General features: G+C 40.2%; 1 protein-coding gene across 3 annotated transcripts in view; it reads right to left on the bottom strand.

The window, feature by feature from the left end:
• Positions 1 to 5124: 5124 nt before the first annotated feature.
• The window catches only part of furinb (furin (paired basic amino acid cleaving enzyme) b), a 123254-nt gene continuing 105669 nt past the window's right edge, over positions 5125 to 22709 (bottom strand). For all 3 annotated transcript variants that reach the window (XM_028034830.1, XM_028034840.1, XM_028034848.1), the window contains 7 exons: positions 21566 to 21666; positions 18650 to 18753; positions 15832 to 15949; positions 14529 to 14708; positions 14221 to 14348; positions 13477 to 13605; positions 5125 to 8104 (listed from right to left, as the gene is read on the bottom strand). In XM_028034830.1, coding sequence (XP_027890631.1) covers positions 7383 to 8104; positions 13477 to 13605; positions 14221 to 14348; positions 14529 to 14708; positions 15832 to 15949; positions 18650 to 18753; positions 21566 to 21666 — 1482 coding nt within the window. In that variant the 3' untranslated portion in view covers positions 5125 to 7382. The remainder of the gene's footprint in view (positions 8105 to 13476; positions 13606 to 14220; positions 14349 to 14528; positions 14709 to 15831; positions 15950 to 18649; positions 18754 to 21565; positions 21667 to 22709) is intronic.

Raw genomic sequence — 22709 nt, forward strand, 5'->3', positions numbered from 1 at the left:
CACTGTGACTGAAGGTGTTGAACTCAGGTAACCTATAAATGGAAAATCACTGAGCCTACACAGCAGAACTAAAAAACAGCCAAGTTAAATACCTGTACCCACTAGGTTAGGCAGGGTGAATATAATCTATGTGGTATGCAAGGTGTTAAACTGAGTGTTAAGTCTAAAATATTATTTATATTGGTCCTTAAAAAAATTACTGAAACCCATATTTTAGTTGACTGACCTTGATAAGTAGAGTGAAGCCTCATTCAGGGATCCTTGACTTGGGAAGGAATATGGATTTCTTTAAGCAGCCTTAACAGCAGCCTCAGCTCTGCGGTGTTCTTTACCCCCAGGCTGACTGCAGGCGCTCCGTCTGTCTGTCATTTACAGCTGCACAGGAGGATCCTGTCATCTCGGTCTAAGACTGAGGCCATCATCTCTGTCGCTCTCTGAACTGTGCTGCCGTGTCACCTTGTTTCACCTCGTCATTTCCCACAGTGGATCTGCAGCTTTAGCCCTGACCTTCAGCTGTCTGGCCTGCAAAGGTCAAAGATGTGGCTGCTCACCTATTTCCCTCTGCTGCTGCAAACATCTGTCAAACCAAATGTTGCCACACCTTCAATTGAGGGTATTTTTTATTTTTTTTCTTCTGACTTATTTTCAAATATGTCTATTGCTCCTTTTTTGTTCAAGGAGAAATATGAGAAGGCAGACAGATTTCCACTTGATTCAAAATACTGAAGAGTTTTGAGAAAAACTGAAAATTGACGTTTTTCCCCAAAGACGTTTTAAATGCACTTGAGCAGTTTAGTTTTCATTCTGCTTTACACAGGTGCCTTCATACTGATGGATACTTGAGTGGGTGAGTCTGCAGAGCAACCAGAATAAGTATAAAGTGTTTGATTCTGATGAAAAAACAGTGGGTGTCAAAATGTTAGTTTGCTTTTATCTTTGCAGACGGAAGTTGACGATTCAGTGACTGTCCAGCTCTTATTTCTGTCTTTGAGAGCTAGCTACATGCTAAAGATGGTGGCAATACAAATCCTATTCCTACCAAAGGGCCCCTGTCCAGGTATAGAGTACATACAGTCATGGCCAAAAGTATTGAGAATGACACAAATATATTTTCACATGATCTTCTGCCCTCTGGTTTTCATGTGTGTATGTCAGATGTTGTCATCACATACAGAAATACAATTGCAATCATATTATGAGTAACAAAAGGTTTTAATGACAGAATGAGTTAATGCAGCAAGTCAATATTTGCAGTGTTGACCCCTCTTCTTCAGGACCTCTGCAATTCTCCCTGGCATGCTCTCAATCAATTTCTGGACCAAATCCTGACTGATAACAGTCCATTCTTGCACAATCAATGCTTGCATTTTGTCAGAATTCCTAGGTTTTCGTTTGTCCACCCGTCTCTTGATGATTGACCACAAGTTTTCAATGGGATTAAGATGAGGGGAGTTTCCAGGCCATGGACCCAAAATCTCTATGTTTTGTTCCCTGAGCCAGTTAGATATCACCTTTGCTTTATGGCAAGGTGCTCCATCATGCTGGAAAAGGCATTGTTCATCACCAAACTGCTCTTGGACGGTTGGGAGAAGTTGCTCTCGGAGGACATTCTGGTACCATTCTTTATTCATGGCTGTGTTTTTAGGTAAGACTGTGAGAGAGCCGACTCCCTTGGCTGAGAAGCAACCCCACACATGAATGGTTTCAGGATGCTTTACAGTTGGCATGAGACAAGACTGATGGTAGCGCTCACCTCGTCTTCTCCGAACAAGCTGTTTTCCAGATGTCCCAAACAATCGGAAAGGGGATTCATCAGAGAAAATGACTTTACCCCAGTCCTCAGCAGTCCACTCCCTGTACCTTTTGCAGAAAAACATCAGGGACAGACTGAAAAACATCAGTCTGCAAAGAAGACTGAAGAAGTGGCTTCTTTGCTGCCCTCCTTGAGACCAGGCCTTGCTCCAAGAGTCTCCGCCTCACAGTGCGTGCAGATGCACTCACACCTGCCTGCTGCCATTCCTGAGCAAGCTCTGCACTGCTGGTAGCCCGATCCCACAGCTGAAACACTTTTAAGAGACGGTCCTGGCGCTTGCTGGTCTTTCTTGGGCGCCCTGGAGCCTTTTTGGCAACAAAGGAACCTCTCTCCTTGAAGTTCTTGATGATGCGATAGATTGTTGACTGAGGTGCAATCTTTCTAGCTGCGATTTTCTTTCCTGTTAGGCCATTTTTGTGCAGTGCAATGATGACTGCACGTGTTTCTTTCGAGGTAACCATGGTTCACAGAAGAGAAACAATGATGCCAAGCACCAGCCTCTTTTTAAAGTGTCCAGTGGTGTCATTCTTACTTAATCATGACAGATTGATCTCCAGCCCTGTCCTCATCACCACCCACACCTGTGTTAATGGAGCAATCACTGAAACAATGTTAGCTGGTCCTTTTAAGGCAGGGCTGCGATGAAGTTGAAATGTGTTTTGGGGGATAAAGTTCATTTTCTAGGCAAATACCTGCAAGCTATATCAAAACTACACTTTCTGAACCAAATTCCTTTAACAGTTGTAGTTGTCTGTGATTGTAACCTATTGAAATACAGCTGCATTTACTGTAATTAATTTTTGATCACTAGGGGGCAACATTAAGTCAGGTTGAGAAGTTCAGTCCATTTCTGAACTCAAGTGTCCAGCGGCCGTCAGCTTTCATTACTTGGACTGTCTACCTGCAGGAAACTGAGCATTCAGGTTTCACGTCAGGCGTTCTGCCTAGTTTAACACTCTTTGAGTGAAACTGTTAAAAGAATGGGTTACAGAAACAAAAGTACAGCATAAAACGAAATGTCAGTTCATGCTTTGTAAAAGTGGGTGAGACCGACGGGCAGGAGAAAGGGCGAGTCAGCGGGTATGTGGAGTTGGTGGTGCCTGAAGAAGCTTTCTGCAGGCGGTGACGGCGCAGTTCCCTCGACTGCGTCGGGTTCAGCATGAACAGACGACGCGTAATGACCCTGAAACGTTGCGCGGTTGAACTTGATGTGAAGTCAACTAATGGGCTTCTGATTTGTTCTCACTGTACTAATTAACGTACTACTTCTTGTTGTCAAACAATATTTCACAGTACATTATTGTTGGTTATTACAGTCTGACTCACTACACAGCCTGCAGACACTGTTAATGATCGTGTCAATGAGGAGGTGAAGTGCCTCCAAACAGAATTTAAAACGGGCCCTTTGTGAAATGTGCGGAGAGTTTTCCCAGCAGATCTAATTACAGAGAAGAGAATAAATACACTTTTTACCTCTGCGTTCAGTTAGCTGCACCTTTCCAGATGAGGAGGCTGCAGCTAACAAATAAAGGTGTTTTTTTTTTTTCTTGCAGGCACATAGACCTGAAGTTTATTCCAAAATAACTTGCCGTGGTGCAATGAACTAATTCATCCGTTTATGAATTAGTTTATTTTTACCTGCAATATTTTGATGAAACATACTTGACATTTTTGTGGGAAAAGGTTCTGTATATCAGTCCAATTTACTTCAAAATAATTAAAAAAAGCCTAATTGTAACAAAAGTATTTGAATGGAACATGTTTAATTTAGGAAATTTCCATTTTATCATTAGCAGGGATTCGGAGGTACTTCAAGAAGCATTCTGCACACACTCAGTATTTTTTTTTTAATTTGCCGTTTTTAATTTCATTAGTCATTAAAATTTTTTGCTTAAAAAAATTTATCTACCTTCATCAACTGCTTGGACCGGGAAGCCAAAATTGTACCATCCTCAAAATACAAAAGTAGCCCAGTTGCCACCTGAGGGCAAGAAGACAAACCATCAGCTGCTGATGTTATCTCTGCTTAGCTTTTTAGCTTCGACTACGTTGAGGATATGCTTCTCATTCCTCTTGGTAGTATGACACCTATAGAGAACTATTAATAAAATCCAAGGCGTTTTTAAAACTCACTTTAAAAAAAACCCTGAACTATCCCTTTAATCTTATTCTGGAAACAAGATGCTGCTTACCCTTTAGTGTGTTTAAGGAACTTTGTGTTGTTGAAATACCTGTTTCAGGAGTGTTTTTTTTTTAAAATAATACAACGACCTCTAAATATGTTTGATGTATTTAAACAGATACGTGATCCTTGGTTTGCGACAAACAAGCCCACACAGTATTAGGAGACACTCCCACACCATGATGCCTATCTGCCATGCTTAGACAATCCCCCAACTCAGAGTTTGGGGATTGTCTAATATAGGCCTAAAAACTCGCTTTGATCAGTCCACAAATTGTTGCACCATTTCAATTTACCCTAAAAATGATTCTTCTTTGCAAACCGTAACCTCTCCAGCCCATGTTTTTCTTTTTTAACAACATGACTTCTTGGATGTGTTGTGGTGACATCTTGGCTTCACCTTGGCATCTTTTAATAATTAGAGTACATAAAGGTGACTGTAGAGCTTCTTTGATCTCTATGGATTGATTATTATTGGTTATTTTCCTATTCTTTAATTCATTTCAATGGTAGCGTTTTATTTTCTTCAACATATTTCAGGGTTTAGTTTTCATTTTAATGCACTGTATGCTATAGATTATTTTTAGCTTATCCCATACAGTTAGCTTACAGTTCTGATGAACATCAATTTGAAAAAAAAAAAGCCAGCTTTAAAATAATTACACAAGATCAGCAACTTGCATGTGTCAGGTGTTTGGTCTGTTGATTTTCCATTCCTCTACAAAACCTACTTTTAAATGAATTGCCATGTAGAGATATAATTTATACCAGAAGCGATGATCGATCCGGTCATTGTTGTTGAAATGCTGTTATTTGAACACAACTGTAGATATTAATTTAAACCAAGAAATTCCTCCCTTTTTGGAGCTGAAGAGAGCAGTTTCTCGAAGGCGTTCTGGCAGCGCGGCTCACTGCAGCTGCATACATGCCACAGACAGAATGCTGGCACCCAGATAAAGCCTGACTCTCCGAGTGAAGGAAACACATTTGCAACAGTGGCGTACGGCAATAAAGAAGTGATGAACCATCTGCTCTCTTGTGTGGCGTTTGGCGCATCCAGGGAAGAATTTCAGCCGCCCGAAACCCTTAAAGTTTTAAAAGCTGGCAGTAAAAACAAACTCGAGTCGCATTTACGCAACGGCCAAAATCTTTTTAATCCAGCATGAAACTCGTCTCCACAACTTTAAACAACCATTATTAGTTGAATAAAAAAAGAGCTATAAAACACACATAGAAAAAGCAATACAAGCTATCTCCTTTTTCAGTTACTGCAATTATTCCAGCCTTTAGATCCAAAGGCTTTGATTCAGCCTGTGTAGAGCTAAATCTACACAAATGGGAAATAAAGCATGTGGATGCCTGTTTAATGTATGGAGCTGACAATAGAAAGGGAGAGAACTTCACCTTGATGAAAATGTTCTGGCAGAGCAGCCCCCCAAAATCAATATACCGCGTGCTCTGTGGGGAAAATGAGAAGAAAATGATCATATTTCTTACCAGCAGCAACCGATTGGGACAGAGCGGCGAAAGGTCGGCCAAGCAGCTGTAGGCTAACTGATTTCATAAAGTCATTAAAGACAGAAAGAAAAAAAAAACGGAATATCTACGAGTCAGTAAGTTTTTCTGAGTGATACATCAGATATGTGTTCCTACTGTAGCTCGACCGAGAATGGAACATCCTCCACATTTTTCTGCTCAAACAGCCAGAGGGATGTTTTATCATGGCGTCCCACTGTGCCCAAGAAATCTTCAAATTAAAGTTTTGCAACTATTAATGAACAGCAAGCAAACCTCCTAACTCCCCGCTCTGCAATCTGCCAGGAAATAAATATATATACGAAACGAAAATGTATCAAAGCTCGGCTTAGATTTTGTGATCCATGAGATGTGTGCTTGATAAAGTAATGAGCTGGGTGGTTTAAAAGGTTTCATCTATATATATATTTTTTATTATTTATTTATTTTTTCTTACCAGTAAGTTATGATAATTCTACACAGATCCCAGCCTGCTGTTCCTACGTGTGGCTCTGGAATAGTTATGCAAGGATGGTATGCAGGACCCAAAATATGTGCTTTTACGTAGGAAGACGTTTAGCATGGAGAGAGCTTATATGACATGAAGTACATTTTGCCTCCTTGCTGCTTTCTTCATAGCAAACTGCACTGAATTTGACCCCTGGAGTTTCTTGGAACCACTGCTATTGCCCCCAAATGTGGGTCCTCCATGGATGAAGTGGTTAGAATGGTTACATTTGCATAACACCTCATACAATGCATTGCAAAAGTATTCATACCCCTTAAACCTTTCCCAATTTTGCCTCATACTTTCATATATTTTTAATGGGATTTTATATGATAGACCAACAGAGAACTGTGGACAACTATGAATTGGGGGATAAATTGTAGATGGCTTAATTTTTTTTCCTTACAAATAAACTTTTAAGCATGCAGTGTGGTGTCCATTAGTATTTAAGCCACCGTTTATAGTGCAAACCATTGGCTTTAAAAGTTACATTATTAGTAAATCTGTTGACAGGACAATTGTTAATTATGCCTTTAGAAAATCTGGCCCTAACAGAGGAAATCTGATGAGAAAAATGTTGTAGAGGGAAAGCCATTAAAAGTCCAATTTAAAGGTTGCAAAACACTGTGCAGAGAGAGGACAAAAACCATGTACTCCCAAATTACTTTGTGAAACCACAAAGGTCAGATGAGGCAACAATGTAAGGTTCTGGCCTACAAGAAAAATACTGTGTGATAAAAAAAAACCCTGACCCTCTCCGTGACAACATTACGGAGGTATTATCATGCTGAAGGGATCTTTTACATCGTAAAGGGACAGGAAAGCTGATCAGTGTTGATGTGAAAACAAAATGGAGAGAAATAAAGGTTGATCTTTGAAAGATGACACACCCCATAAAACTGAGCTGTAATTTCAGCAGACGTTGGTTTCACTAAGTAGTCTGGGAGCTGAGTAGTGCAGGTGTACTTCATACCTTTGAGGTATTTTATTTGTAAAATATAAATATGTACCCTCTTAACTTCATGTCACACATATATGCCACCTTTTGGTCTATCACATAAACATCCTAGTGAAATACACTGAAGTTGGTGCTTTTACCAGACAACATGGACATTTTTTTAAAACTTTTGCAACACACTGTATTGGTGACAGAATTAAGGACATAATGGATATAACAGATAACATAAGTGATCAATGAAATCACTTAAATGATTAAAAGGTAAATAAATAGGTAATGCATTAGGATGTAGTGCTGATGGGACAGTAAGGCCTGTGTTTCTCCTTCATGTATCACCTCTGCACAGTCAGATCTCACACCCTCCGCGCCACGGTGTGAGAAACCGCGGCGACTGAAGCTGATCCAGCTACATCAAGCTCTGCGTCTTGATAAAAGCTGTCCTCTCGCTCTGACCGTCCACTTCCTCGCTGTCTGATTCAGACTCACAGGCGATGGTGTCCTCGTCTGCCCACACAGTGGGGATCCCCTTGTAGCATATCCGAGCCTTCCTCTCCCGCCCCCGCTGGAAGCCCAAGCCAAGGCCCAGCCGAGTCCTCCTGGTGTCTGAAAACACAGAGGGCAGTTTGGTCCTCCAGGTCAAAGCGGCGTCTCCTGAGCGCACCTGAAGCAAGAAGAAGACCCCGACGAAGGCAGCCAGGATCAAGGCACAGCTGAGAACCGCCACGACGACAGGAAGCTGAGAGGGCGGAGCAGCACTGAGTCCTGGCGGTTCTTCAGTTGATCCGCTGTTCATGTCTGCTCCCGCCACCGCTGCTGCTGGTGTCTTCACCTCCGGCTCATCTTCTTCACCCTGCAGTCCTCCGGTAAGGGGGGATTTCCTCTGGACCTGGTTCTGGTGCAGGCAGGAGGTGAAGACTAGGTGGCTGTGAGTTGGACAGGAAAGGCAGTCTGTAGATCCAGAGCCTGAGCAGGTGAGGCAGGATGGATGGCAAGACAGGCAGGCCTGAACAGAGGACAAGTCCACCCAGTTTTCCAGGGAGAGGTTGAGCAGTTGTGGGCCTGACGTGAAGCCTGGGGGGCAAAACTTCACACAGCCCTGGAGGAAGAGGGAGAAGCCTGGGCTACACTCTGGAAGAGGACAAAAAAAGATCAAGGAATAAAATAAAAAAAAACAAACTTAAAAAACAACACAGTGAAAAATACACAACTCCATCACTGTAGTGTTTTAACAGGTAATGTGAACATTAACCTAGAAAGCTGTCTCAAAGGACCAGAGATTCTGTCCAAACAAACTCTGCTGCAGTTGTCGGCCCAGCATCTCTAAATATGATCTTGCCAAGATGTTTTTGTCTGAAAGCTGTTCCACACACGAAGCCATCTGATTGGTTAATCATCTCCCACCAACTACATCAACCCTGCAGGTGAACTCAGGACACTAATAACCAGAAGGCTTTCTCCTGGACTCAAAGGAATTGATCGCCCATTCCCTCACATTGGCTGCATTAAGTGTTTTTTTTGTCCACATCATACCTTTTTTTAAATTTTGTATGCAGTTTTGTGTAAAACTGGTAAAAGATTAAAAGTTTCCCCACACAGTGTGGAACACGCTCAGCTTAACACAGTGCTTTATTATAAGCTGCATTCTTCATTGCATCAGCCTCCAGTTCCAGTGTGACCCAAAGTTTGGACCATCCAGGCAACTGTCCCCCGGTGCCAGAAGGAAGAACGCCACCTGCCATCTTTGGAGCAGAACCAGGCAATAGTGCACGTCTTGCAGTTTTATTCTGACCTTCTGCTCCCAGTATGCAAGGACTGCAGTTTGTGCCAAGACACCTCCATCGGCCAAACGGAGAGACTGCCACCAGGACTGCAGGTCCACGGAGACCCGGGCTGCTTCAGCAGGAGCCGACAAAACAGTTAGTTGGGTCTCAAATAAGGCACTCTGTTTTTTCTACTGTTGCTGTCGACAAAATTGGGGAGTCATGAAGGCGATCCTGGGATTTTGATTCTATCACGCTTCCATCTTTCCCCCCTAGATCAACATTAAATATTAAGAGTTCAGAATTATCTAATGGTAAGACTCTGAATCAGTTTTAATTGTTGATTTTAGTTTCTGTTTCCCTGTTAAATATTAATTCTTCAATCTGTAGTGTGTTGGCCAGAAGTACTCTTTTTAAATAGCTTGTTTGTTATTTGACACTTTGTTGTTATCTGTGTGTTTCTTAATTAACTGTCAGATTTCATGTTGAATTGAAATTAACCATGAATCCTGAGAAATACACAGAAATTTCAACGTGATTTATTTTAGTGTGATGTCCAGAGCTGACTGGAAATGAAATGCTTTCAGCTTTCAGGCTGATTCTGAGAATTTATGAGACTGTTTGACGTATGAACATTAATCAAAATATCTTTTGCTACTAGAAAATAAAGAAAATATAAAATTTTGCTTTAGTTAATCTTAATTAAATATTTTTTTGCTAGTTAAAGGGGGAAAAAAAACTACAGATAATTGTTAAAAGACTTAAGCTACATAAGCTACAATTTTCCGTTTAATATATATCTTCTTATTCTGCTGAAGGTCATTTAAAGATTTTCATTTAAAACTGGATGAATATTTTTTTTCTCATTTAATTCTAGCCTGACCATGCAGTTTGTTCCCAGCAGCCTGTCACAAACAAAACCAAATATGTTTCCATTTCTTAAGCTGAATCTGTCAAAACAAAACAAAACAAAAAAAAAACTGGATGACAAAATCCGGCACCTAAAATATTTCTGGACCAACAGTGTTTGCCAAAGAGATATCAGCTGAAAACCAGGGATCTGCAATAGTGACAATATTTGATGTATTTATTGTGATAAAAAACTAACTACAAAAAATAATTATCATCATGTTGTATCTTAGAGTAAGGGTTAGGGCTAGTATCATAGGGTAAGGGTTAGGGCTAGTCTATCAGCCTATTAGAGCCTCAAACAAATACAATTGGCAAGAGTAATAACATTATGTTGTGTAAATGTGCTGCTTCACAATAATCATATTCAATATTCTCTAAATATAAACTGCATTTACAGATATTTCAGAAGGAAAATTAATTAAACAGCAATGGTACATGAACAACAATCAGTAATATTTTTAAGAAAATTGAAACACAGGAACGCACCAGTTGATGTCTATGAGGTTAATGTGTTCTTGACAGACAGTTATGATATTAAAGAATCACCTTAATGCAATAACACCTCATGTGTCAGATTGTGATACTATGTTGTTTTGTGTGTCAAAAAAAAACAACATAAAATAAAAAGAGGATCTAAAATTGTCCCCAGTACAAGCTGCTAATTCAAAGTAGATTTTTTTTTGTATAACATATCTGTCATGTTAACACTGTTGCACCAGTGGTGTGGTCTAATGCCTCAATGAGCCGCTATGTTCATTACACAAGCTCCAGTAATCACAATGTCAAAGAGGAGATTCTTTCAATCCATTTAGCAGAAACGTTCTAAAAGAATTTCTGAGAATGTTCCTGAAAACCTCCTTTATCATACTGGTTTTACCTTGAAACACAAATATTTCCCCCCCCTCGCCTACACAGTTTGTTAGTTTGTCAATATGTCTTAGCCACAGCCAGCCACTGATGTAAGAGCGAGTAACTGTGCTTACTGAATATTACATCCTTTTCAAGTGTCTTAATTGAAAAACACAATAAGAAGAAATTGGAAACATATAGTGTGCTCTGAATGATCTAGTATGAACAAAACATCCAGAAGTAGAGTAGGTACATTTATTTACATTAACATTCTGTTAGTTATATAAATGAATGAGAAGTTTAAGTATAATCAGCTAAGAAAGATTTCAACATGTCAGTGGAGTCAGCTCAGTCCGTTTCCAAGCCTTCTCTTGTAAAGTTAATTTCTCCATTTTTAATTAAAGTTAAATTCTGTCTGAAGAAGCTGAGCCTTATTTAAACTGAATGGACATGATGAATGATTTAATACCCTCAAGCCTCCATCAGATGTAATCTTCTAGTGAGATTAAGAACATAAACATCATCTGTTCAAAACATCTGGCTTAAAAAGATGATCTTCAAACGGCTGACCAAGACGAGGATGTTTTTAAATGCTGTAGTGATGATCATCAGGAACCGTCATCTAATGTGTTTGTTGCTCTTAGCTAATCAATTTTACTGTGATCTCATGTGTTTGATGATCATTGCTTTAATAAATTAAACTTCTGAGGTCATTAGTTTTTTTTCTTGGTAAAATAAAAGAATTACTGCATGGAATACAAATGAGAGAAAAAAAATACAATCATATTTTACACTAACACAATGAAAACACCAAACAGTAGACTGCTCCCTGTAGGTCAGAGGACAGATAGTGCCTGAAGCGGAGAAGCCTCGTTTGCACTAATATGAAAGCTGCTCTGGTTTGTTTTGGTCAGCAACAAGCTTCCTGCAAGTTCTTCATTTTCCAGGCTCAATTTTATATTTTTCCTGCAGTTTCTAAAACATTCTGGACATCGGAGCGCAAACGTAGTTGGGTTCAAGTCTCTGGACGTTCCACGAATCAAGAGGGAACAAGATGCTGAAGTTAAAGCTCTGATTAAACAGTGTGAAGAGGTCGTTTCTTAACTTTATGCCATTTTGACTAGGATAGATTAGATCTTCTGGCTGCAGACCCTGAACTCTCCCGAGGGATGCCTGAGTGTCCCTCCTGGACCTGTTATTCTTGTGACCCAATTTGAGATAAGGTGAAATCAGTGGATGGATGCAGCAGAAGATACAATATATCAGTAACACAGCCTCTGGGCTTTCTTAGCTTTCTGTGGGCTGCTGTTGTTATTTAAACCCTTGTTGATTGTCCTCCATTCCTAAATGAGAACATTTATAAGAAGAATCTGGTGTAGTAGATCAGAATTTAAGTTTATTTCGCCTAAATTAAAAAAAAAGTGTAAAACAAGATTAGAGAATACTTTATTTGTCTTCATACAGTGCTGGGAGCATCTATTTTATCAATCATCTCAAGACAATTACTCCTTTAGCAGTGCCTAGATATTTTTCAAATTTTCCAGAAATCTTCCCACCTGTAATTATCTTCTGGCGCTGACAGAAAATTTCTCTTTTCCGTCTCTTCCTCTCATATATTTAGCTTAATTTCTGGCAGTTCTGGATTTCGTGTCTGGGAAGTCATTAGGAAACTGGGGGTGTGTGAATGAAAGGATTAGCAGTGAGAGCAGATTTAATCTGAATGATTAAGGAGAGAGTCTGACGGATCAAAGGGGAAAAAAAACATTTCTGACCTTGTGTGTCTCTGTTGAGATTGTCAGAAGCTCTTGCATTATTGTGGTTTTATTTTCACCTGCTGTTCCCACTATGCCCAACACGCTTGTATGACATATGGCAACGTGCTAATTTATGGTGCACAAATAAACAGATGCACAAGGGGGGCTGTGAACGCCTAATCTGTATTCACAACATTTGCGTTACAGACGCCACGACGCCCAACACATGCAGACCTGAGGCCTGTTTCATAACAGACAACAATACTGAGACAATGCATTATCAGAGTAACGTCTTTACATCCCTTAAACTTTTCCATGTTATGTCATGTTAAAATCATGAACTTCGAAGTGGAAAAAAAATTAGTGATATTGTTTTCAGACCATATTTTTTGTTTCTGTGGGAGTTTACATATGTAGATGCTGAATTATGTTTGCTGGTAATTTTTGAAGAACATTTATAGTATAAGTTTAAGCTCAGATGTCAGTGGAGGAAAGGGTCAGTGAATGTGTATTTTCAAGACTCCCCATGTATTTTGTTTTAGATTTCACCCTGGACTTTGGTTATATTTTCAGGGCAATGAGTAAAATTTATATTTAAGGTTCCTCCTTCTTCATGTCTGCAGTGCCGTCTACATTGTGGCAAACTGAAATCATAACTTCTTATAATTTCTTCTTGCCAGATTTATGAAGGGCAGAGCTCATAGTTGTCCTGTCAACATACTCTCTGACCTGATCCATCTTTTCTGCTTATTCTTCTACTTGCCCGTCAGTTTCAGTTGAGGCTACATCTCAGGTTTTCAGTTTTGCAGCACTGCGTTTGTTACATTAAATGTTCAAAGTTTATATTTCTTGGCCTCCCTCGGTCGGTCCTCATGAAGCTGTTTGTTCACTAATGTTTTCAGCTGGACTTACAGTCAGAGTAAATTACATCAAGGTGGACACTATTTACTAGCTCCATGACTTCTGAAGGCAACTTATTTCTCTGGAATTTATTAAGTGGTATCAGAAAAAAGGGGAGAGAATACATGTGCATACTTTGAAAACTACATACACTATTTTTCTTCCACTTGGCAGTTATGGTCCACTCTGTATTGCTCCATCACAAAAGCCCAATAAATTATTTTCAAGGTCACTTTGTAGAGTAAAAAAATGCATGGATATTTTTGAAACGTATTCTTTGATCCAGTTTAAATTCTGTGTGTCAGTGGAGGCAGAGTGTTCCCACCAATACAGATCTGCTGGGCATCGAAGGTCTTGCAGCTGTTGTTGGAAGGTCGAGGGAAGTCGGGCGACGAGGGGTTAACAACGCTGGGGCCGGTGCCCCACAGGGTGAGGGTGAACTGACTCAATACACCTGTGAGAGGGAAACAAAGAAGTGAGGAGTTCAAAATGAGATGGAGGTAAATATCAAGTTAGCAGCTCTCAGTGGGGGAACAGAGTGAACTGGCTGAGAAGAGGATGTGGGGGTGGAAGGAGAGGAAACAAGTGATGCGAGCGGGGCCAAACACAACTCAGGAGGAGGATCGACACCAGCAGAGGAAGAGAAAGTACTCCCATTTCATTTCTTCTGCAGCTCTGAGTAAACAGAACCACAGGATAAACACAGAGATGTTAACTCTCCTCAACCATAAGCTGGATTCTGAGCTAAAAAAAAAAAGAAAAAAAAAGCAGCCTCCAATGTTGGAAATGAAAACCTTGTTCAGAGGTTCTGATCAAAAAGCTGTAAGATATTTTCTTGTAACGGCCGTCGACTTTTAATCTGGATGTGCTTCTGAGAGGCTCTCCTCTGGACAGCAAAAAAAATTACACACCCTGTCATTAGACGAGGAATAAAAGAGGCACTGAAAAGGCCTTTTAAATGAAGCATGAAAACATGCAGTGAGATTGGAGTTGGCGAGGGGGCAGCTGATGCTGACATTACTGTGGTTTTGAAATAATGTATACAGATTAATGATAATGAGCGATTTACCATAGTCACGTCCATTAGATGCAACGTTTTCTATCTCTAGGGTCCACTCTCCCTGTGGGTCCTCATCCCACGAGTGGGTGGTCATAAAGGCCCAGTCATTGAACCCCTCCGAAGAATAGTCATTGGGCCTTAATAGACAACAAGAGAAAACTTATTTTCCTTTGTCTTTTTTATTGTGTGTGGGAATCGCTGAATACAGCCCGGTATAAAGCAAACACACACACGCGCACGGCCACACATTGAGTCTGTCTAAAAGAGAAGGTTTACGTCATGAAGCGGCATCAGAAGAGCCGCGTTTAACTGTGTACCTTGGGAACAGCAGGGTGGAACGTGTTCCCACTGGGCTGATGAGATGAATGGCCAATTTTCCTCGCTGGTTATGGGAAAGACTGAGGCGAGCCTGAGCGTGCTCCAGAGATCGGACATACTCCGGTCGCCCCCAGCAGGCATCAACGCTCTTGCTGAACACCAGCTTGTTCCCGATGTCTCTGCAGGGTTGTCGAGAGGAGCGGAGAGTGGTTAATGTTGTGTGTCTGCAGAAAACGGACACAGGCAATCACACTGTGCTAAGAATCTAAACGTCTTCAACGGCCTCAGGGCAGATGCTGGGAGGGATGAGGAGCCAGCGAATGGATTTAATAAAACTAAAACCCTCTGCTGTGCACACACACATCTTCCTCCCACAGGAAGCCAAAAACTGTTTTCCTCAGTTGTAGGATCCACCATTTCCAGTGGTTCTAAAATTTTGAAAATAAGAGAAAACCTGAATCTTATATGCTGTTACATAACTTTTATCCACATGGTAATGTTTATTTATCACGCAAGACCAAGCAACTTCACGTTCAGTTCTACTGTAAATTTTCAGGCTTTGTTTTTAAACAGGTATTGTGTTAAGCTTTACTTGCAAGCTCAAATATATTTGAAAAGTAAATTTGATTAAATTCATATTAGGTAGATTTAATACACAGACAGATACATGCAAAGAGATTATTTCTGTTAATTTAGTTGATTATGGATTACAGCTGATGAAAAAACTAAATTTTGTCTAAAGCTAGAATTGAGTGCACTGGATAGATTTGGGGTTTAGGTCAGGTCAGTTATTCAGTGAAACAAACACCATGGTAACACAGCCATTAAAGCAGGTGTAAGTACTTTGTACTTTAGGTAGAGTGGGTAGGTGCCAAGTTTTGCTGAAAAGTGACATCAGCATCTCCAGAAAGCTTGTCAGCAAAACAGATAGTTGTCAAATACGTCCTAGTAGACAACTACGTTAAACAAATCAGCTATGTGTGCATGGAATCATTAAAAAGATAATCATAAACAGTTAGCAGGGCTTTGTGTACTATATTTCTATTACTTATGAAGTAAACCAATAACTGAATAGCCTAGCCCTTACCCTATACTATTCCTAACCAGTAAATGCCCAACCCTTAACCTAACCTAACCTACACTAAGTTTAACCCAAACACAGCACCTCTTCTTGTGGGACCTGGAGCAATGGGTCCTCAGAAATGTAGTATGTGTTGGAAAAATAGACCTTACAACATGAAATGCTTAAATATCCCCCCCCACACACACACACAAGAGAGAATTTGAAGTCTCTGTTCTAACCTTGGTTCTGTAAGCATTGTCAGAACACATTGGTGTTGTGGTTCCACTGTCGTCCAGTTCTGTGCCAAACTCACCATAGCGCCTGCATCTAGTAAGCCATAGCCATACGAATGACTCACTGAGGAAAAAAGAGAATAGATGGACAACAGTGACATTGAGAGAATGATATAGGCTACAGCTTCAGAACACCTTTTCAGAAACACAATTTTGAGCTTTAATTCAGAAGACTCTCTAAAATCCCTAAAATGCCCCGCCGATCTTTAACAGCACTATCCAGCTACTTTTCCCTTTCTGCAGTCACCAATAATACAAGTATGCCCTTTTAATAAATGCAAAAGATCTTTAGGGAGACATGAGAACATTTTCTTTTATCGGAGCTGCCTGAATGTTGTGTGTGTGTGATTGACAGACACTGGCAGGAGAATAACAGCCAAAGTAAACAAACACATCCCGTTCCTCACAAGACATAGACAGACAGTTTTGTGTGCTGGAGCCGAGCATTAGAGATACTACTGAGGGTGACATAAGAAGCTGGCTTTTGTTGTGTGAAAGCCTTTTTAGTGCCTCTTTCCACAAATGTCCACAACATTTTCCTACTGGTAAACATGGTGTGTACTTCTCTGAACATTTTGAAAGAAGCAGAGTTGATGGGGAAAGCCAAAGTGGTCATGGAAAGTACACCCTCTTTTAACTTTAAAGGTGAGCTATTGTGCTTCCTTGAACAGGTTAGGATAGTTCTATGGACTATATGAAACATGTTTATGACATTCTTTGGGCTTTGTAGGGGTTGCTAGGTAACGGGCTAGGCTTTGATGGGGTTGCTAGGTGAGGGGCAGCGGCTGCCGATTTGTGACGTTACATTCCAAAGGTTTTTGAAATAGATAACTTTCCAGACATCAAAAAACTTTAAATTTATTGCTAAAAACAACTGGATGTTTTTTTTTTTTTTTTGTAAATGCTTGGGCTATTTTTAGAAGCAGTGGAAACCCAAATGGAAGTACAAAAACATTAAAAATGTAAAATACATAATACATTCTCTTTTATATTCTCCAGCCATAAAGAGGATCTAGTCTGGTTTGGTACAACTTTGCTGCCCTTATAGGAATTAAGAGGAAATATAGCAGCCAGGCATTGTTAATTAAAACACTTGATTATTGACCACCGGTAGTTGTGATCTTATCTATAAAAGCAGGATCATTTGCATTTTGCTGGTCTGGTGGGTTAGGGCAAGTACAATCTCAAGGCAGAAAGACGTCAGCAGTATGCAAAGAGAATTGCTGCTGCTGAATGATTCTTGTTGCAATGGCCTTTGGATACTTGAGACCAAAGTTGGGACATAATCTACACCAAATAGAGCACATTAGCACAAACACTTCAGAAGGTTTATATCAGCGGGGGCTGATCTAAACTGGTTTTGCCCAAAAATGGGGACCTCAGTCCCGTTGGGGCAGGATGTTAAAAGCTCTACATAATAATCAGCTACTGAAGATGGTGCTACAAGTGATAAAATTACAGGATGTTTTTAGCATTCCACACTAGGCTTTTCCATTCAGATTTTATCTTTGTTTACAAAATTATATGGGTTGCATGTGTTTTGCAACTAATATCATTTAATTTGCTTATGACCAGATTACTTTATTTATGTCTTGCAAATGAATTCATACTACATTTTGTCATGTCAGCCTAAACAAAAAGAAGTGTTACCAAACTATCTTCAGAAATAAGCTAATTAGTAAATAGTTAACCTGTGCTCACCTTTAAAGTTTACGGCCTTATTCAATATACTAAAACGTGTTCTGGTGAGAGTCATTTGTCAAATTAAAAGTTATTTTTGAAAATAACCTTTTATGTCTAAAAGTATTGAACATGCTTTTCTTCAAGTTCACATTTCTGTGTTAATTTTTTTTATTGGTCTGATGTAATGTTGTAATCTTAAGTGTTGTGTTTTCGTTAACCGTAAGTGGGAAAACAAACTAACAGAAATAAAGGCATGAAAAAATCAGTTTATGTTTTCCCTTAGTGAATTTAAAGTAGTGAAATAAATGAGCATTAATGAACAAACAGCAACGTGAAGACAGGTCATGATGTTCAGGGCTAAAGTTGTCAGGAACTTTAAAGCAAGGTTAAATTGTAGTATACTGTCACAAGGATCCCAATCTAATATATCATCCTAAAAATAAGTGCATGGCACATCCAATAAAGCTGAATGGCGGAGCAAGAAGAGCATTAATTAGAAGCAACCAAAAGGCATAGGGTGACCCTGGAGGAGCTGGAGAGATCCACAGCTCAGGTGGAAGAATCAGATGACAAGAAGTGGATGCCGATTCTACAAAACCAAGTTTTATGGAAGAGAATAGAATAGAATAGAATTCAACTTTATTGTCATTGCACTGTCACAAGTACAAGCAACGAGATGTAGTTTGCATCTATCCAGAAGTGCTCTACGAGATATAAATATTTATTTACGAATATACAAGACTATGTGAGGATGTGAGGAGTTGTAGATTGAGATGAAAAATCTGTGATTTTTAGAACCCTGGCTCTACCTCCGGAGCCACAGCTGCTAGTGGTTTGTGAAATACTGGAAAAAAAACCCCATCTGCAATTTAATCTCAGATGGGCTATAATGACTGTAATGCTTTGGCTCTGCAGAGAGAGATTGTTATTGCCAAACAAGTAATATGTTTGGGAGACTTAATAGATTTTTCTTTGTACAAAAATGACATATACACATGCAGCAGAGAGGGATAAAAATAATCCCCAATTATGAGATATCATCTGTGCCTTATTTGGACGACAGAAAATAATCAGTATATACCAATGCGTCCCACTCCATTGGTCTTCCAGTCTCCAGCGATAAGGTGCCCGGGTAACGACGTCCTCACCACCAGGTGCTGCATGTCCCTCCAGGTTAGGTTCATGCTGAAACACCAAAAGCAGGAGAGCAATTTAACTGCATTGACTTTCTGTCATGTAACAGATGATGGTAATAATTTCGACATTAGGCGCGTCATGAGTAAAGTCAGGTTTTGCTGACCTCAACAGCACAATAATGTAGCAGAGGAAATGTGAGGAGCTGAGGGACATGGAAAAGGTCAGGGGACTGCAGACACGACTGAAATGTAATCAATACCAGCATATGCAGCGAGGACAAATGGGCACCTTTGAAAATAACATCCTGAGACATGAAGGAGACTGAGAGGTTTATTCCAAAGAATTATATAACTAAGCAGTTAGAGTGTTTTTCAAAACTAACCAAACACTCCTTGAACTTTTTACCATATAATAACCACATATTTCATTGTATTTTACAGGGATTTTCTGTGACATACCAACACAAAGTAGAGCATAATTGTGAAGTGGAAAAAACATTGGATTTAGTTCTTTGAACTGAAAACCATGTATGCTTTTATTTTTACTTCCTAATTACGGTACTACCTTGAGTTGGTCTGTCACATACAGTCCCATTAAATTACATTAAGAGTCTGAGGTTGTACCATAAAAATGTGAAAGGGTTCAAGGGGTAATGGTATCAAGGCACTCTAACTGATACCATAAAATATCAGAGTTAAAATGGTACTGTGTAACTTATTATCCTGAGAAGTCAAAGAACATAATAAACAGTAGCTATAAAACCAAGTAGAACGGCGTTCATCCTTTCTCCAGAAGCAAGTCTCAAATGAGGTATGGGACTCAGGGCCAAGGTCACTTTCTACACAGTACTGGCTTTCATAAAATCCAGACTTTTTTCTCTCATTTAGATTTAATGGAGACACATTCATTAGAACAGCCTCAGAAGAACCAATGAAGAAAAACTCTCCAGCAGGTTTGAATAACAAAACGATGAATCACAGTGCTTACTAAGCTCAGCACCACAGTTGACTGAAATAGAAGCAGTACTTCGCCGAGGCGCATCTCCTCCTCCCTCCATACACATCAGCATCCTTCCCTCACATCCTCTCATGAGTTATTAATGTACAAGATCCCCCTAGATCCACTCAATGTGACATCAACCAAGAGCAGGGAGAGCGATGATAATAAAATTATAAAACAACAGAAAGCCAAAAAAACTTTCTGCCTATTAAATGATTCCATCTGCAGCAGTTTCAGTGTGGGCCTAGTCTGATAAAGCAGCTATGCTGTTATTACTGCAGCCTGTCAGGAAAGGGGTGCCTGCTGGGATGCACCAAGTACTGCCTGATAACTGATAGTCAACGCGGTGAAAACCCGAGTTCTGTCAGTTACTGGCCATTTCTCATGATATATCACAGCTGACAGCGCAGAGATAAGCCAGGGAGGCTGAGGAGGCTTACCTGTGCTGTAAAGCTGCGCCGGATTGGATTCGACACCTGTCATCACTAACGCAGACATGAGGGGAATTATGCAAAGTGGAGAGCAGCTGAGTGATAAGACAGACTCAAGACATGCAAGATACAAGTGCAGATAATGTGGATGACGGAGATGGCTCAGAGAAGCTCGGGACACCTGCAGTCCTGCGTGAGCAATAATGAGAAAGATTCTCAGGGATACGACTCTTCATGAGCAGCCCTACAGGTATTTGAAAGTCTATGTGTGCTGCAGCTGCTGATTTATCTCAGTAATTAAGTGATTATCAAAAGCTTAATTTGCTGTGGAAAGAATTTCTGCTGGGAGTCAGTCCAGCGTTGATTCCCGGAGGTGTCTGTGAAGTCACAGCTGTGAGCGCACACCTCCCATGGAGACAGGGTGGAGAATAGTGGTAAAGATAAAGCCAACAATATTCCTGCACTTTAAAAGTCGAGCGTGCTCAAAGATGATTGACAATACTGGCTAAAACTGTTTCCGTTTTCATTAGTCTGATTCTTCTGAAAATTTCTTAAAAGTTTCTTTAAATTCTGAAGTTAGCATCCACTCAGATCACTGTGCCTTTAAGCAATTAGGGAAAATCCAGATGAAGATGATGTCATGGCTTCGAGATAGTGACCTGATTTCAATTAATTGGAGGCACACCTGTGAATGTCATTTAAAGTGTTGGGGACAAAAATGGTGACCTTCACAAATGGGTCGTCCTTGAACCACTTTGAGGATGAATCCAGTTGTTATACTCAAACATAAATATCTTGGTGGATGTTCAGCCATCATGCTGGTAAGATTGATCAGTTCTGTGTCAGAGAGATAAAGAGAGTTTTGGGGGAACCTATGCATGTATCAACCCCAGAACAATTGCAAAAGGCCTTTTGAAGATATTTAAAACATGTTAATTGTTACAAAAAGTCTATTGTTTCTCATTATTTTGCAATAAGACAATTATCCAGATATTATTGGGGGTCTATGTATCCCGTATCAGGATACACAGACCCCTCTATGTCCATCCAACATGTCCAGGACATACCCTGTCTCTTGCCAAATGATCATTGGAGACAGACCCCAGCCCCCCACATGACCCCTGTGTTTGACCCTGTATGTACAATTTTAAGCCTGCATGGATTAAAGAAATAAAACACTGAATTTAATGTTGTGCCACAACTTCTTATTTTTAAAAATCGAAGTTTAATGCTGTATATTAATTTCCCACTCTAAAGAGACCAGTTCAAATACATTATTAAAACCCTAAAGTTAAAATGCCATCTATGTCCCTGATGACTGTATGTAGACATCTGACAGATACTGTATGTTAAATAAATAAAAAAAAAAAAATAGATGGAGAAGCAGGCCAGTGACACTGCTGTAAAAGTCATCTGTCATTCCAACTCACTTTGCCTCCAGAGCCAGAGCGATGATCCCAGCAGCTAGAGGAGCCGAGGCAGACGTCCCCGTGTGAGAGTCAGTGCATTTCTGCCTCAGGTCTGTGGTTACCTTAGAGAGAATAAGAACAGAGGGAAGTGCACATAAATACAAAAGGAGAGAGACAGAGCTAATGTGACACTTCACCATGAATTCACAGCGAGGAAAGCTGAGTGTTAGACAGGGGAGGGACAGAGATAATATGAGTTTTCCCTGCAGCTATCTAAGATGGAAGAAGAATGAGAGGGAGGAGGAGAGAATGAGTCGGTAGGTTCAGTCTCAGGTCTCTGGACGCCTGCCAAGGGGTCACAGGCGGGACAGTGAATGTCAGCCAAGTTGGCCCCAGCCAGGTCTGTTGCTGGTGAGACGAAGGGTCTTAGTGCTCCATGCACGCTTCTTATCTTCCTGTCTGTCAGTACCAGGAAGCTAATGATGCCTGTCTGGGTCACAATGAGGACACACTGGTAATGACAAAGAGGCCGGAAGCAAAGACCGGCAGTGAAGGTTAGAGATGGAGAATCTGCTTGCAACTTTTGGCCTGACAGCTTGTGGCACTAATGACCATTATCAGCTGAAGACGTCTCTGTGTCAGAGGTGTAAACAAAACCGGTCAGGCGTCTGAACAGGACAACTGTTCCACTTGGAACTGGACCAAACAGCCATTTCATAGATATCTGCTAACTGAAAAATGTTTTCTCATTAAATGTATTCATTTAGTACAAGGTGAAACTTTTTTTATAAGACTTGGCAGAGGTTTTCTTTTATTATTATTTGTTTTATGATAGTGGAAAGTAGTTAGAAGGGACATAGGGGATAAATTAAACTTATTTTTGTGCAATAAAAATATCAATCACGTAGCTATAAATGTGGACATAATAAACAAAATTTAACTCATAAAACAATTAAACAAAAATGATTACAGATCCTGATCAGAAAAGTCCTGTGGCCAAACATTTTAGGGATATGTAGTCTGTAGTCAAGTTTTTCTAGCATGATTGGCCTGTATTTATCAACTCTGTTCAGCTTCAGTGACTCTTCTAGACATAAAAGGATTCCAACAGAATGATGCTGCCACTACCATGTCTCTTGTTTGTGGGATGGTGTGTTCAGAGTGA

This window comes from Xiphophorus couchianus, chromosome 2, assembly GCF_001444195.1.
Source record: "Xiphophorus couchianus chromosome 2, X_couchianus-1.0, whole genome shotgun sequence".
Classification (NCBI taxonomy): Eukaryota; Metazoa; Chordata; class Actinopteri; order Cyprinodontiformes; family Poeciliidae; genus Xiphophorus; species Xiphophorus couchianus.